Below are 16,519 nucleotides of genomic sequence, written 5' to 3'. Positions count from 1 at the left end.
ACTCAGCCATTAGTGAGACTCCCGCTTGCTCTGTACGTGTATATGCGTAGCACTATACAACATAGCCACGAAATGTTTACATCATCTTCCTGCACAGTGACGTGTACTGATTAGGAGATCTCTCATTACACGAGATCTCATGCATACCGATAACCACTAATAGGGGGGTGCCCCTAATTAGGTCATTCCTAGACAATTGAAAGTAAATCAAGTATATGAGTCACCTCGTGTTCAGGATCACACACGTGTTGTTGGATTGATTATGCAACGAACTCTTGATTCAATTTGGGGATCAAACTCAGCCCATCCACCAACAAAGCGGGCCTGTGTAGAGCATGTTGAGCAACCTGATGGTCCTGAAGTGACATTTAGCCAACCTCCTACTAATACAGGAGAAGCTCAAGTGATTTCACCCACATCAAGTTCGTCTGTTGTGAGTGTTGACATTCACAGTGGTAGTGCTGGTGTCGAGCCATCGAAGCAGACAGTCATACCGAAACTTCTGCAACTTTACCAGCTGGTGATACTTTGTCAAAGGATCAAAAGTATGACAAGTTCAAGCGTAAACGACGTTTTGTGCCTACCTGGACCCAACAATGGCCTTGGGTCAGCTATGACGGAGAAAAATGTTCTGCTCCTACTGTCGGAAATTCCCTAGTATTGCCGATAAAAGTAGTGCCCTTTTTAAAGGGACAGCGAACTTTAAAGTGGACCCTCTGAAGTCACATGAGAAAACTGTCGAACATGCTACTTGCACTTGCCGGTATTTCCGAGATGTTGGGTTAAAGAACATGACAGATAAGTCATATCAATCAAAATTTCAACCAAATGTATCAGCTACTCCTTTAGGGAAGGCAGTTATGAAACTGAATGATGGACAAAGAGACAGAATGAGAAAACTTTTCCGTACTGCCTATGCCGTGGCAAACCTTTCTCGGACTTCATGCTTATGTGTCAACTTCAACAAGTAAATGGTTTGCAACTTGGCGAAAACTATCAGAACATACCGAGCCTTCAGGTGTTTTTGGCATCTATCTACGAAAGTCTCAAAAGTGGTATACGCTCAGAGATAATGAATGTTAATTTTGTCAGTATATTGGGTGATGGTTCGACTGATGTAGCGGTTATCGAGCAGGAAGTTGTATTTCTGAGATACGTCAGTCCTGTTGACGGTATGCCCGTATGCAGAGAAATAGACATTGTGTCGCTTGAAACTGCCAATGCTCAAGGTATTATGAATGCCATAGAAGCAGGACTTTCACAGGTTGATTTAAGCCTTGATATGTTACGACCAGATAATGATGAAGTCAAACCAAGTTTGATAATGGCCAATTTCGATGGAGCATCAGTCAATTTTGGTGAAAAAAATGGAGTGGTGTGAAACGAATGAAGGACATCTTCCCAACACTAATATCTCTGCAGTGTATTGCACACAAGTTGGAGCTTGCAGCACTGGATGCTAACAAAGTAACACTGAGCGGCCTCAGCAGTTTTGAGGAGACTTTCAAGGGAATATTTTCATTCTACCACTATTCTCCAAAGAGGAGAAGAGAATTGCAGGCAATATCTGACATGCTAGAGCAAAACCTGTGTCATCTAAGTGGAGTAAGGCAGGTACGATGGCTGTCCAGCAAAGAAAGAGCTGTGAAGGCTGTTAGCCATAACTATCAAGCTATAGTAACTCACCTTGAAAACACAGCTACTGATGCCAAGGCAACTGCTGATGCTGGAAGCAAAGCTAAAGGATATCACAAAGCTATCACTGCCATCAAATTTGTCAGACTTCTCCACTTCATGCTGGATTACCTACCTTTGCTAGCACAATTATCCAGGGCATTTCAGGAGGAGAAATTACTCATTATGGAAATTCCAGATGCACTGGAACAGACATTGCTGGCCCTAAATGCTTTAAAGTTGTATCCAGGAAAGAATACTCGTGAGTTCCTTGACAAATTTGACATACAGAAGATGTTTGCAGAGGTCAAACTGCACAGTAGCCCAGGAAGGAATGCTGATGACTTGGCAACAAATTTTACTGATTGCATTGTCGACAGCACAATTACTTACCTGAAATCAAGATTCAGTGTGTTACAGGAGAAACCCCTTTCACTCCTGATGATCTTCAACTTCCAGAAGTGGCCTGTAGATCATCAGCAATTGGCTGCTTATGGCGTTTCTGAACTGATTGAACTACTTGAGACTTACCTGTATCCACATTTCTCAGAAGATGAGAGAAATGAAATTGTGAGCCAATGGCCAGCTCTGAAAGTGTATTGTAAAGTGTGGCGCACTGCAAAACCAGTTGATGTTTACAGTATGTTGCTACAAACAAAACCAACTTCTCTAAATGCAATGATAAAACTCATTGAATTTGTTATGGCTGTATCCCCTAGCACAGCCAGCTGTGAGAGAGCTTTCTCTAAACAAAATGTCATCAAAACACAACTTCGATCTGTCATGACTCAGGAATCTTTGCGTCACCAATTAATGATAATGACAGAAGGCCTGAACTGGAAGACTTTGATCCTGACGGAAGTATTGCCCATTGGCTTGACAGTAGTTTGCATAGTAGACATATTCAAGGACATAAATTGAAAGTAAAGCCAAATGATGATGATGCTGATATTGATGATGTTTTCTTCAACCATCTGTCAGCCAAGTAGATATTCACTTGTAGGCTGATGGTACATAAATGTAGCCATTCTTGACCACCGGTGTGGTTTTCTAATAAATAAACTCCCTTACATTAAGAAAGTACATGTACGTGTAAGCAGTAAAATCATTGACCTACAAATACGAATAAAATTATGTGTGTGTACAAGAATCATATGCGAACTGAAACCTATGCAGGACTAGTGAATTTTTATGCAGGACTAGTAGATTATATTTTTCACTAGTCCTGGTCTAGCAGACTTTGCCTGGAAATTTTAACCCCTGAGATGACTCTATCCTCTCTGAGGACTTGTAATCAAACAGGGTTCGTACGCTCCTGGAAAGTCCTGGAATTTAAAACCACTCCTGGAAAGTCCTGGAAAGTCCTGGAAAATCAAAATTTACTCCTGGAAACTCCTGGAAAATCGCTAGTTACGATCCAACATGGTCGAGAACGGCCAGATCGTAAAGGCGAGAGTCAAACAGTAGAATTGTCGAACGTCAAAATCGTAAAATGTGAAAAGATGTTTTGCGACAGGTGGGGAGCCCTCCTGAGACAAAATTTGGAAAGCGTGGTAGTGTTTCTTATAATGTCGCAAAGGGGTACCCTTGTACCAGCGTGGGCGAGACCATGTTGTGTATTCCATGATCCACCGTTTTGCACGCACGTACAGTGACATCGAAGTATGCATGAGTAGCTTGTGGAGGGACCATGTTGAAATTTAAAGCTTGTTCGGGTCATCAGTCTCAGCAATTCCTCCTGGAAAGTGTTTATTCAGCAATCATTGGTTGAAACAGCCTGAGTACATAAGATTGCTGGAGCGGGCACAAGATAAATTCGCGGCAAGATGCAAACTTTGTGAAAAGACTTTTGATGTATCGAAAAGCCTAGCCCTGCGTATGATGCTCTGTGTTCCCGTGGCTCGCCATTCGGTACATTCATGCGAGATATCGCCAGCCTTTGGGCCCTTGACTGTGTATTGCCAGCAAACTAATGGTTTTGGACGTCATGCGAACAATTCTTTTTTGCAGTCTGTGAGCGGTTGAGTGATTTGGGAAGGCATAGATTGGAATCGAGTTGATTTTGGCCGAAAGTAGTTAGAAAAGTGGTTTTTCGTGTGCGGTCCAAATTGGGACCGCATGTCTATGGACCTTAGCAGGGCTGTAGTGGGAGGCTTTATAACCCCGGGAACACACAGCATCGTACGCGGGGCTATGAAAAGCCATGCTTAAGGAGCAAAACATCAAGCTCTGGTAGGAAAAAACAGGAGCAAGTAAATAAAATATTAATGATTTCTTTGCCCGATCTTCATCAAATGTAAAGTCATCAACTAATTCTAAGCCTTCCCCGAGTTTATCTTTCCTGACATCACACTCGCAACTCACAACTGTCTCAGTCATCAGCAATGTTATTCAAGATGTCGTTACCGTCAAAACCTGTCAACTCTTCATTGACTGCATTTGTCAGCAAAATAATGTCTTATACTATTATAGGCTGAAGTTTTGTGGACAATGAAAACTTAAGAAAAAATTAGTGTATGATGCTTATTAAAATTGCACGCTATATCATGCAAACACTCCTGGAAAATGGCATTTTTCAATCACAAATACTCCTGGAAAATGGCAAAAAAACTCCTGGAAAGTCCTGGAATTTTGATTTACTTGAAGTGTATGACCCTGATCAAAGTACCCATCAACAGGTGGGGACTGTGTCATCAACGATGACTTTTTTTTCATGTACAGAGCCATAACTCAGACATATTTCCACCAATATCATTTAAACTTGTGTTATGTAGGTCATTTCCCCCACACTCATCATGACCTGAGTTCAATTAGTCTAGAACATTCTCAAGTCACTGCCCTTGATGACCTCACAACCTTGAATTCAATTAGTCATGTTTGGAATGTTCTGGAAAGTTGATTAGTTGTGTAAGGGAGATAATTTTAGAACAGTAATTAGCATGTCAATAAAAGTTCTAGATTGTTCTTATATGCCTTTATAAAAGGGACGTGCACAGCTTCCAGTCAGACTTTTGGGATCGTGTCTCTTGTGTGTTTACTAAACTCCAGCAGTAGTCATTCTCAAGACTTTTCAAGACCTTCACTGCCAACGCTGGATTTATACTGTGGACTTTGTGCAGCTGCAAGCCTGCAAGGACTGTTCATTCATTCAACTGACTGTTACAACTCTGAGACTGGAGCTTTGCCGTCCCAGCTGAGATAAGTAGTCTGTACACTTTTAAAGCTTGTACTCTATCCCTGACTTAGCAATTATTTTTTTTTTCGTAATAAATTTTGTTTAAACGTTAACTGCTGAGTTCACCCTTTTGTTCGTTTTCTCTGCACGTAACAAATTGGGGGCTCGTCCGGGATACGAATATTTTGAGCCGTTTGACAACATTTTGACAGCCTTTTCAAAACTACTGTATACTTTGAACTCAGCGAAATTTAATCATGGCGGAATTTAAACCAGAGGAAATGGATGACCTTGATCAGGACACATTTGATTCCCTCAGAAAAGACGACCTCATTGCACTGGCCAATTTCCTTAAAGTAGAAGTCAAAAGATCTATGCGCAAGAGGGAAATACAGTACCGTATTGCCAAACATCTAGTTGATTTAGGCCAATTTGAGGAATCCACCCTGAAAGATTATGAGCCCGAGTCTACCTCTGAACTCAGAAAATTAGAATTAGAATTGCAGACAAATTTGGAGATCAAGAAACTAGAATTACAAATGGAAAAAGAGAGACAGGCATTAGAAAAAGAAAAAATACAAATGCAGTTAGAAATGGAAGAAAGACAGAGAGAGAAAGATAGGCAGAAAGATTAGAAATGAAACGTTTAGAGCTTGGACAGTCAGGAAAATCCTTCCCTTCACACGGTTTTGACATCACTAAGCATTTCAGGTTAGTTCCCCCTTTCCAAGAAAAGGATGTTGATAAATATTTCCTTCATTTTGAGAAAATTGCTCAGAGTCTGGATTGGCCTAAGGAGTCCTGGTCTATGCTTTTGCAGAGTGCTTTGGTGGGTAAAGCCAGAGAAATTTACATTCAGTTGTCAGTAGAGCAGGCTTCAGATTATGATTCTGTGAAGGAATTAATTCTCAAGGGCTATGAGTTGGTGCCTGAAGCTTACCGTCAGAAATTTAGGGATTGTGAGAAGGTGAAGGATCAAACTTATGTTGAATTTGCTCGAACAAAAGAACAACTGTTTGATCGCTGGTGTTCTTCTGAAAAGGTCAGTCAGAATTATGACAAATTACGACAGCTTGTTTTGATTGAAGAATTTAAGAGGTGCATTCGGAGTGACATCAAGACGTTTATCAATGAACAAAAGGCAGATACATTGGAGGTTGCTGCACGTTTGGCCGATGATATTCATTGACCCACAAATCTTCATTTCTCAGCAAACCATCCCAGTCCTTTTCATACAGAAACAATGCAGGTAATTTAACTCGTCCTTTTCATCCAAGAATTTTTCAAAGGAGAGTAGAAATCAAATGACAACAGTTCACAAAATTCAAGTAACACTTCCACATCATCAGATCCCAAGTCTCAATCTCCTTCTGAAACACAGTTTGGTACACTTTCTTGTAATTATTGTAAGAAAGACGGCCATTTAATGTCAGAGTGTTTCAAATTGAAAAGAAAACGTGAAGGTCAAAGTGGTCAAAGTGGATCTAAGCCAACCGGCTTTATTTCTTCATCAACTCAATTAGAGTCTAATAATGTGTGCAACACATTTTCTGAGGTTAAACCCCTCTTATCCCCAATTAATGAGGTCAAGGTCAATTCTTCTCAAGATAGCATTATGGGTATTTTCGAACCATTTATTCATGATGGTTTTATATCACTTTCTAGTGATTTTCTTCCGCTACCCCTGTCAAAATTTTAAGAGATACCGGGGCTTCCCAGTCTCTTTTGTTGGCAGATACCCTGCCGTTTTCTGAAAAGTCATTTTCAGGTTCTAAAGTTCTTATTAAGGGGGTAGATTGTAATGACTACATTCCTGTTCCTCTCCATAATGTCTATTTGTCTTCGGACTTTGTTTCTGGACCTGTGGCTTTAGGTATTAGGCCTTTTTTGCCTTTTGAAGGGATTCACCTTCTTCTCGGAAACGACCTTGCTGGGGACAAGGTCATTACTAATCCACTTGTGACTGATAATCCTAGTTTAGATCAAAATCCAGAGCCAATAGAGGAAGACATTCCCGGCCTTATTCCCTTCATGTGCCATTACTCGAGCCATGTCAAAGAAAACTTCTGAGAATCAAAATACTCTCAAAAATAATGTCACAGATGTTGACTTAAATGACACCTTTCTCAGTCAGGTGTTTGACACGGATCATTCCGTTATCCCTCGTGGATTTGAAACTTCCAGTAAAACTTCTGCTGACCAAAGTCAGACATTTTCTAGATCAAATCTCATTGCAGAACAACACAAAGACCCAGATATTTTGTCTTTGTTTGACAGGGTAGATGATGAAGGTAAAACTTCAGATAGCTCTGTTTCCTATTATACAAAATCTGGTATTCTCATGCGTAAATGGAGACCTCCAGATGTCTTGGTTGATGACGATTGGGCTATAAAACATCAAATTGTTGTTCCAAAGCCCTATCGTGCTGAAATATTGCGCCTAGCCCATGAAACCCCCTGGGCTGGTCATTTGGGAGTAAGGAAAACTTATCACAAAATTCTCAGTCACTTTTATTGGCCTAATCTCAGGCAGGATGTAGCACATTTCTGTAAAACCTGTCACACATGTCAAATGGTAGGAAAGCCAAATCAGACCATTCCAAAGGCCCTTTACAGCCAATTCCTGCATTTCAAGAACCATTTAGTAGGATACTAATAGACTGTGTTGGGCCCCTACCAAAAACAAGATCAGGAAATGAGTACATGTTGACAATTATGTGTACATCAACTCGGTTCCCCGAAGCCATACCACTGAGAAATATAAAGACAAAGACTATAGTGAGAGCTTTAGTCAAATTTTTCACTTTATTTGGCCTCCCTAAATGTGTCCAGTCCGATCAAGGCTCAAACTTTATGTCTGGTATTTTTCAACAAGTAATGGATCAGCTAGGCATTGAACAGTATAGGTCATCCGCCTATCATCCAGAAAGTCAGGGTGCTCTTGAGCGATTTCATCAAACTTTGAAAAACATGATTAGGACCTACTGTTTTGACACAGAGAAGCAGTGGGATGAGGAATTCATTTTCTGCTCTTTGCTGTTAGAGAGTCAATTCAAGAGTCTCTTGGTTTTAGCCCATTTGAGCTTGTATTTGGACATACAGTCCGTGGCCCACTTAAGCTCGTTAAAGAGAAATTCCTATCAGACGATGATGATTGTCTGAATATTTTGCAATATGTGTCAGATTTTCGTACAAAACTCTCTAAAGCATGTGAATTAGCCAGAGAAAATCTTGAGTCATCTCAGCAGTCAATGAAAACCAAATATGATAAAAACACCTCAAAACGGAAGTTGAACCAGGTCAAAAAGTTCTTGTTCTACTTCCAATTCCTGGCAAACCACTCCATGCTCGTTACTTTGGGCCATACCTAATTGATAAGAAATTGAGTGATTTAAATTACATCATAATAACACCTGACAGGCGAAAACAAAAACAGCTATGTCACATAAATATGCTTAAGCCATATTTGGATAGGGATAATCCTACTATAACTCAGCCTGTCAGTGCAGTCAGTTCAAACCATTATGAAGATAGTGATACTGAAACTGACTTGAGTGAAAATACTCTAAACTCAAAGCTGGGCTCGGTCAAGCTTCAGAACTCAGAAATCCTGGAGAAGCTGGAGTCTACAAAGTTGGCACACCTCCAGCCAGAACAACAACAACAGGTGAAAGAACTGCTCCACGAATATAAACACCTGTTTCAAGATGTTCCAACGAGGACAAACATCATCTATCACAACGAAGATGTCTGCGACAGTAATCCAGTGGAACAACATCCAGACAGACTGAATCCTGCGAAAGCGGAATATCTCCAGGAGGAAGCCAAGTATTTGCCGAACAATGACTTTATCGAACTCAATAAAATAACCGGACTTTGCCATGCATACTTTATGCCAAATTCAGTGCCATTTCAAGTTTTCCAATACCAAATTGCAAGAGGATAGTCATGGGACAGATCATCCTGTTTGCTATTTTTTACAAATTTAGCAAATTTAACAAATCCCAGAGAAACTACTCTACAATTGAAAAAGAGTGTTTATCTTTGATATTAGCTTTACAGCATTTTGAAGTTTATGTTACTTCTTCAAATCAGCCAATAGTGGTTTACATTGATCACAACCCTCTTGTTTTTCTGCAGAAATTTAAAGGCAAAAATCAGAGATTGCTAAGATGGAGTTTAATGTTACAGGAGTTTAATCTTGACATTAGACATATCAAAGGCAGAGACAATTTAATTGCAGACTGTCTCTCTCGTATTTAGAAATTATTGTTATTCACTTTCAAGAAATTTTATTGTTGTTCACTTTCAAGAAATTTTACTTTAGAGTAAAACAAAATTTGAGTACTTAAATCCTTTTCAAGATTACATTTGCAAAAGAAAGATTTTTCTTTGAAAAATTTTCTTTTTTTGAAGAGGGGGTGTGTTATGTAGGTCATTTCCCCCCACACTCATCATGACCTGAGTTCAATTAGTCTAGAACATTCTCAAGGTCACTGCCCTTGATGACCTCACAACCTTGAATTCAATTAGTCATGTTTGGAATGTTCTGGAAAGTTGATTAGTTGTGTAAGGGAGATAATTTTAGAACAGTAATTAGCATGTCAATAAAAGTTCTAGATTGTTCTTACATGCCTTTATAAAAGGGACGTGCACAGCTTCCAGTCAGACTTTTGGGATCGTGTCTCTTGTGTGTTACTAAACTCCAGCAGTAGTCATTCTCAAGACTTTTCAAGACCTTCACTGCCAACGCTGGATTTATACTGTGGACTTTGTGCAGCTGCAAGCCTGCAAGGACTGTTCATTCATTCAACTGACTGTTACAACTCTGAGACTGGAGCTTTGCCGTCCCAGCTGAGATAAGTAGTCTGTACACTTTTAAAGCTTGTACTCTATCCCTGACTTAGCAATTAGTTTTTTTTTCGTAATAAATTTTGTTTAAACGTTAACTGCTGAGTTCACCCTTTTGTTCGTTTTCTCTGCACGTAACACTTGGTACAAGGCTTAGGACATTGACCTACATCATACATATGCACATCAGTTTGTTTCACGACTTGTAGTATCATGTCAATCATTGAATGTTCGTAATGAGGCTGATATGTCAAGAAATACTGTATCAAATTTCACGAAACTCTGTACAGATGTTAAGGTCACATTGCTTAAAGGTCTGGTGAAATGCCCATGTTGCAAAATCACAGAAATACAGTTGATGGTCTATAAAACAGTTGCATTCATTTCTTTTTTCGTTTAGCGCGCGTGATTATGAAATATGGCAAAAGAAAAATGCGATGTGGGCGTGTCCCCCGAGCCTCTCCAGTCAACTTTCTTCGGCTTTCCGAAGTTTGCCCGACGTCGTATCTCATAACGGGAAGTAAAGTATTTCACACCTCCGTAAGCTCCCCTTCTTGGGTTTCCGCTTACATGATCAGGACAGTGTCCTCCTTCACTATGGGAAGACGTTGTGCTTTTGGTGGCTGTGACAGCGGCAAGAACATGAACGGCTCAACTGTAAACTTTTTCAAGTTCCCGTCAAGTGTTGAGTGTTTGAACCATAATGTGCTTGTCTCGGCTGGTTCGTACGATCGGCCACGCTCCCTCGGCTGAGCCTGCCTCGCTACTCGCTACACAGAAGGTTGGGACGGCAATGCAAGTCAATTGCATGAACACCAACACTGAACGTTGTGACTGCCATTAAAATGCACTAGTCTACAACACGGAACGTCGGGACCGCAATGCAAATCGACAGTAAAAAACGTAAATGGGACCGTGATTAAAATGCACTACAACTGCAACACGGAAAGTGGAGACCACGATGCAAATCAGCTGCATGAACAGCAACACTGAACGTTGAGACTACCATTAAAAACGAATAACAACACAGAACGTAGAGATCATGAAACAAATCATGGAGGTAGAGTCCTGCATGATACAAATCGACAGCAACACGGAACGCGTCGTTGGGACGGCAATTAAATTGAAGAACAACGGGGAATACCGGACCACGAGGAACGCGATGCAAATCGACCACAACATGGAATGTTTAAGACCGTGATTAAAATGCACAACACAGAACATCAAGACCGCAATGTAAATCAACTATAACACCGAACCTTGTTGCCTCGATTAAAATGCGTATGTCTGCTATGTATAGCAAAAGTTTCAATTCTCGCGAGCGAGCGTTCCTATGCCCGCTGTACACTGGACAAAATGACGTCAAATTTATCGCAAGGGTTCGATTGCGTGTGTGTAAGTTTCAAATCTCGCAAGAGCCATTTATGCATGCTGTACACTAGGCACAGACTAAATGACGTCAAATCTCTCTCGAGACTTGGCTCGATTGCAAATACGTACGACGGAAAGAACGCAATAATTCGGAAGTAGACACAGTTTTTGCGAATCGTCGAGAGAGAAGCGCAGATTAAACAAAAGACTAAAAAAACCACGTTTTTTCTTTATTTTACCATATTTTTAAAACAAAAATCAGTTTCGCCACTGTGGCGAATTAGGATCGATTTTTTTTGCCATTTCGGATTTCGATTTGCATTGGCGAACGTGGTGAATGGGCATCGCGAACACTTGAGCCTGTTTTGTTAGCGGATACCGGGCAGAGATAAGGCGGCGTTGGACCGCTATTCGATGTAAATGAACACACCTGTGACGTCACAGACGGCCAACCTTGACTCCCGCTGAGGGCGTGACCTGAGTGTCGCAAAATGACCCAATGAAAGCCGCGCATAGAAATTTCAAAAAAATTAACACTTGCGCATACTTTTAGGTTGCAATTCTATTGCGAGTGTAATAGTATTGACCTCCTGGAAGATATTCAGTCACACGAACGGAACCATTTCACCAGACCTTTAAACAGTGAATAAAGACATTTATCAGTGTCATGGTAATTAATTTGTAATTGCATATGTATAATGAACTTTCCTAATTAGAGTGATATGCCCACAAATACTGCATCAAATTTGATAAAACTTGGCACAGATGTTGATCTCAGTGACACTTAGCAGTATCGTTTAAATTAATTGCTAATTTGCACTTACATGATGAATTTTTGTTTTTAGGGTGAATGTCAAGAAGCACTGCATCAAACTTTATGAAATATGGTACCAGTGATAATCTGTCAGTGTTTATTATGAAAGGATGCAAAAATGTTTGGCAACATCCTCTTGATTAATTACTAATTGACTCATTTAATGACCTTTTGTAATTAGGATGACGGCCTACATTGGTTTTATGTTTTCACCACCATAGAACTCGTTCATTCTCAGCCATTAAGCCCAATCTGTATCACAGTATTTTTAATCACAGACCTAATTAATGAAGAGGACTCTATTCTCTCCGAGGACTTGTAATTAAAGTACCCATTAACAAGTGGGGACTCTGTCATCATCGATAATTTGTTTGAGCAATATCGGCTGCTAGGCTGGTTGTTGATTTGCCACTAGGTATCTTTTAAAATTACAGATTTGCAAGAAAATGAGAAGCAAGAGAAAATTATCAAGCAAACCACACGGTTTGGATAATACTGTCATGCTGATAAATTTGTCAATGAACTGTATTAGTACACACATTCTGATATGATTGGTAAATGCTTATACCACATGACTTACATTTGTCTCATGTTTAGCATTACATTAATCATCTCTTTTTGTGGTATGATAGAGATGTCATGTAGACATGGTAGTATTCTCATCTATTCATCAGTGTCACAGTAATGACTCAATTTTTTTCCATTATCTCTGCAGGTGAAGTATGCACATCTCCTCAAGTTACTGACAAGAAAGTGTACACCACAGAAGATGCATTCACAGCTACAGACACAGCGTTTATTATTGAATTTACCCTGAGTTGTAAAAATGGTGCAAAAGTAAGCTAACTTGACTAATTCCTTGTCAATATATTGGTTTGATATTTAATTTGTAACATGATACATGCAGTGTTGCAGCCTTGTGACAATATCCCCAAAATGGAGCTCATTGTCCCGCATTCTCACATTCTTCAGGTCACCTTGGGTGCACTCATGAGTCGACTGTTGGATGTACAGCTAAGCCCGCGCATAACCTTGCATTATGCTGGTACATTTGCCGCACAATGCTGGTTTCCGTAACGCACAATGCCAGTGTAAAGGTGCGGCTTGGGCCAGTGTGCGATGTGCTCAACCCCATTGACAGCGCATAAATTTACCATGGAAATCAGCGCACAATTGTACTAGCATTTTTCAATGGCCTACTCTGCGACAGCGTATCACGCAGGGCTGCGCTGTAACTTGAGGCTGCCGCTGAAGTCAACAGCTCAGATTTCATTCTCTCTGAATTTGTTACATAAAATTTCAGAACATCGCCCTTCTTTGCTCAGAGGGACTGGTATGGTAATCGAGGACTGAAATAGATCACTGGCCTCATGCCATCGACATCTTCAAAGTGCCGCGTCCTGGCAACAAATATTATAACTGGTTGAGACACAGCGGATTGAAAAGTGTTGCAATTGTACGCTATACGCTGCTATTCTTGTCTATTATAGTAAAAACACACCCTTGCGAGACTGTCCACAATGAACCAGTTTTCTTTCGGATTACTGCGTCTGTATGACAAGATGTAATTTACGGGAGTTGAAATAGCGTGCATATCGAGCCCTGACTGTCGGTTGACTACCATGTACAATCGCTACAATATTGCTTGCGTCCGAGTGGAGACAGAACAACGCAGCAGTCTGACTCGTTCAACTTCAAAAGAATTGTTGTCAACTATTACCGGCCATAGACCCGCGAACTGATGATGCATTACATACACGTGTTACGTATGTAGCTCTACCTCGTTAGCCATGCATGCTCAGAGAAATGTCAAGTTCCTTTATTGATAAGCTGTAAAATACAACATAAAACCAAATTATTCATTAAATCAAATATTAAATAAATGGAATTACGACTAGGCTTGACGAAGACGGAATTCGGAAGAAAACTGTAACCACGTAAGTACAAAAACTCATACCATCCATGGATGCAAAAATTCTTCCATGCTAGTGAATGAAATTTGGCTACCGCCATGAAAATGCACTACGTCCAAGATGCAAGGCAAAAGTGAAAATGTAAGTATAAGTAAACTAACGTGAGGAACTAAAACCAAGAGATACATTCTTAATTTTTGTGAACCACCCCAGTGAAATTACAAACTTCGCGCTGGGTTTTCGTCAAAACAATGCCGGCGCCACTCACAGTAGAAAATAAAGCATGTGTGATTGTACCGTGTGTGTGACCTTTGACTGTTGAATAGACGTTACCATTTTTCAAAGGGGTCCAATGTGCGTTGAGAAGCGATTTTTGTTTCTTGTTTTGTTATATATATATATATATATTATTTTTTTGCCTTGCAAATGAAACTTAAGGGAGGACTTGTTGTGGATTAATGATAAGACAAAAGGACTTGACATGTGCCAAATATGCCGACCCACTAAATTATGTAACCCTGTTTTCCCGTATTTCATTTTTCTAACGTGCCGCTTCGTGCAGCCTGACAATCAGGATCATCAATGCCCCTGCTGTTTTCAATGCCGTATATTGCCAAGAAATCATAACGACCTTCAAGTTTACGTCCCTTGAAGCATGTCGAAATTGAAAGTTTCAACTTGGAATTATAAGATGCTGGTTTCTCGACATTGGTAATCACAGTTGTTGTAGTAACACGTATGGTAGTCGAACTGGTTCGATGAGAACGGTGACACACCAAAATGACTTGGGGTCATCGCGTAATTGTTCAGTGCAGAAACGTCTAGAAACTGTCATCAGGCGCGACTGCATGTATGAAAAGTTAAAACAGTTGGCTCTTTGGTGTGTATAAATGTATCGACTGTCCAGTCATTGACACGATAAATCGACTGGTGACACAGCAAATATATATTCTGTTTCTGTTCGAAAGCCGTGGTCGTTTTTATTAGAGTCACCGACGCGACCGGATAGTGGCCGATTAAATTACTGATCACCACCTCTCTGAGCAAATCACTCCGGGCCTTTTTCATGCTGATGCAATCACACTTTCCAGAGGGGGCAACTTTAAAGAAGCAACAGCTAGACTTGTGATCAGTGCATGGTCTCTCGTTGCTCCAGTCACAGTCGGGATTGAGTCATAACTCCAAGGCTGTTACGTATTCTTCAGACGATTATTTCCTTATGATTTTAATCTTATGTCTTGACATTTGTCAGAAATTTGCTACTTTGCAAAATTTTCAAAACGGCTAACTTACAAGTAAGTGAAGTTTTCCAGGGCAAGTTGGATAGCGTGTGTTGAGTTCTTTGAGTCTTTACCATTTCACATCAGAGATGAACATTTGTTCTGTGAAACTATAGTGAATGGATTGAAACACTTTCAAGTTGATAGGCGTAGCAAACCGGGTGGAGGGACGTGGCCATGGTTACAGTCCCCTGGGACGGTGTTTCTTTATCACAAGCTAGGTTATTTTTAGTACAGACAATAGAGACGAGACTTCATGTTTTAGCCGCTCATTTCTAGCCATAGGAAGACGTACAAGTCCCATATATGTGAAGGAAAACACGTCAGAAATAGCAAATGTGAGATAGAAAGCGTGTACTGACACAATGAAGCAATGCTGCCAACATGACATCAGGAAACGCAGATAAGAATTAGATACGTAATCTCACTGGGTCTGATCGTCATAGAAAATATTTTGTACATGAGCGAATGAAAACCACAAAAGTAAAATATATCCAAAGTTAGAAGACATATCATAGTCGATGTCAGAAAATAAAGAATCACGAGAATGAAGAATTGTTATTCAAATATTGTTTCTCAGAAGTTGGAAAGGAAAAATATAGTTCAAATGTAACGCCACAACCACGGGCTGCCATCCTTGTTTGGTGAGGGGGTATGCGTTCACAGGTCAGGTTGCCACAGTTACCATGCAAATTTCCGTCTTGACTCTATTCCAAACGGCTCTTCGAAGTTCGAGCACGGAAAAACGTGGAGACTTCATAGCTATATCGAAGTTCAGATGTCTGAATCTTAAGATGTCATAATACTTCTGTCTTTTGAACTATTTTAGTTTACACAAAGATATGCGCCAGGGTGTATTTTTACGACTCATGCTCAACAGCGATGACAAAATTACGCGGAGCTCAGTCATATTCACTTTAGGCAATACGAAACAGTTTCGATTCGGACAGTTGCTATTTTCACAGGACGTTCAGTATGGTAGGATTTCAGCAAATCGTCGTTTCCTATGAACGTTTTTTAACCATTTCACTATTCTGATTTTCGAATACGAAAATAAGAACGATACATGGAAAGACCATACCCCGAATTTTGATTACAGATGCCTGGAAAAATGCTTATCATTTTTATGCTTATCATGTCGAGACAGACTTGGATTTATAAGCTGTAGCTTCTCGCCTTGGGGTCAAGCAGGTTCAGTAGGACGTGCATATCATTAGGTCAGCCTCTATTGATCAATCGAAACATTTTATCGCAATTTTGTTCAAGGTTTGCGACACCATAGCAGTCTCATCCCGTATATTACAGCGCTGTACAATGTAAACAACCCGTATTTATTTATTATCATTGAAAACTGACAAAACATAAACATTTTTCCATGCGACATAATGTGACACAACTCTTTTACAAAGGTAAAACTGATATTTATTACGTAAATCTTTAC

General features: G+C 40.2%; 1 protein-coding gene across 3 annotated transcripts in view; it reads left to right on the top strand.

The window, feature by feature from the left end:
* The window catches only part of LOC139127981 (translocon-associated protein subunit delta-like), a 122,958-nt gene that overhangs the window by 24,444 nt on the left and 81,995 nt on the right, over nucleotides 1-16,519 (top strand). For all 3 annotated transcript variants that reach the window (XM_070693836.1, XM_070693837.1, XM_070693838.1), the window contains exon 2: nucleotides 12,601-12,722. In XM_070693836.1, coding sequence (XP_070549937.1) covers nucleotides 12,601-12,722 — 122 coding nt within the window. The remainder of the gene's footprint in view (nucleotides 1-12,600; nucleotides 12,723-16,519) is intronic.

Source organism: Ptychodera flava, unplaced genomic scaffold (genome assembly GCF_041260155.1).
Source record: "Ptychodera flava strain L36383 unplaced genomic scaffold, AS_Pfla_20210202 Scaffold_40__1_contigs__length_1388640_pilon, whole genome shotgun sequence".
Classification (NCBI taxonomy): domain Eukaryota; kingdom Metazoa; phylum Hemichordata; class Enteropneusta; family Ptychoderidae; genus Ptychodera; species Ptychodera flava.
The sequence above is the reverse complement of the archived record's forward strand: the minus strand, read 5'-3'. Positions and strand labels throughout refer to the sequence as shown.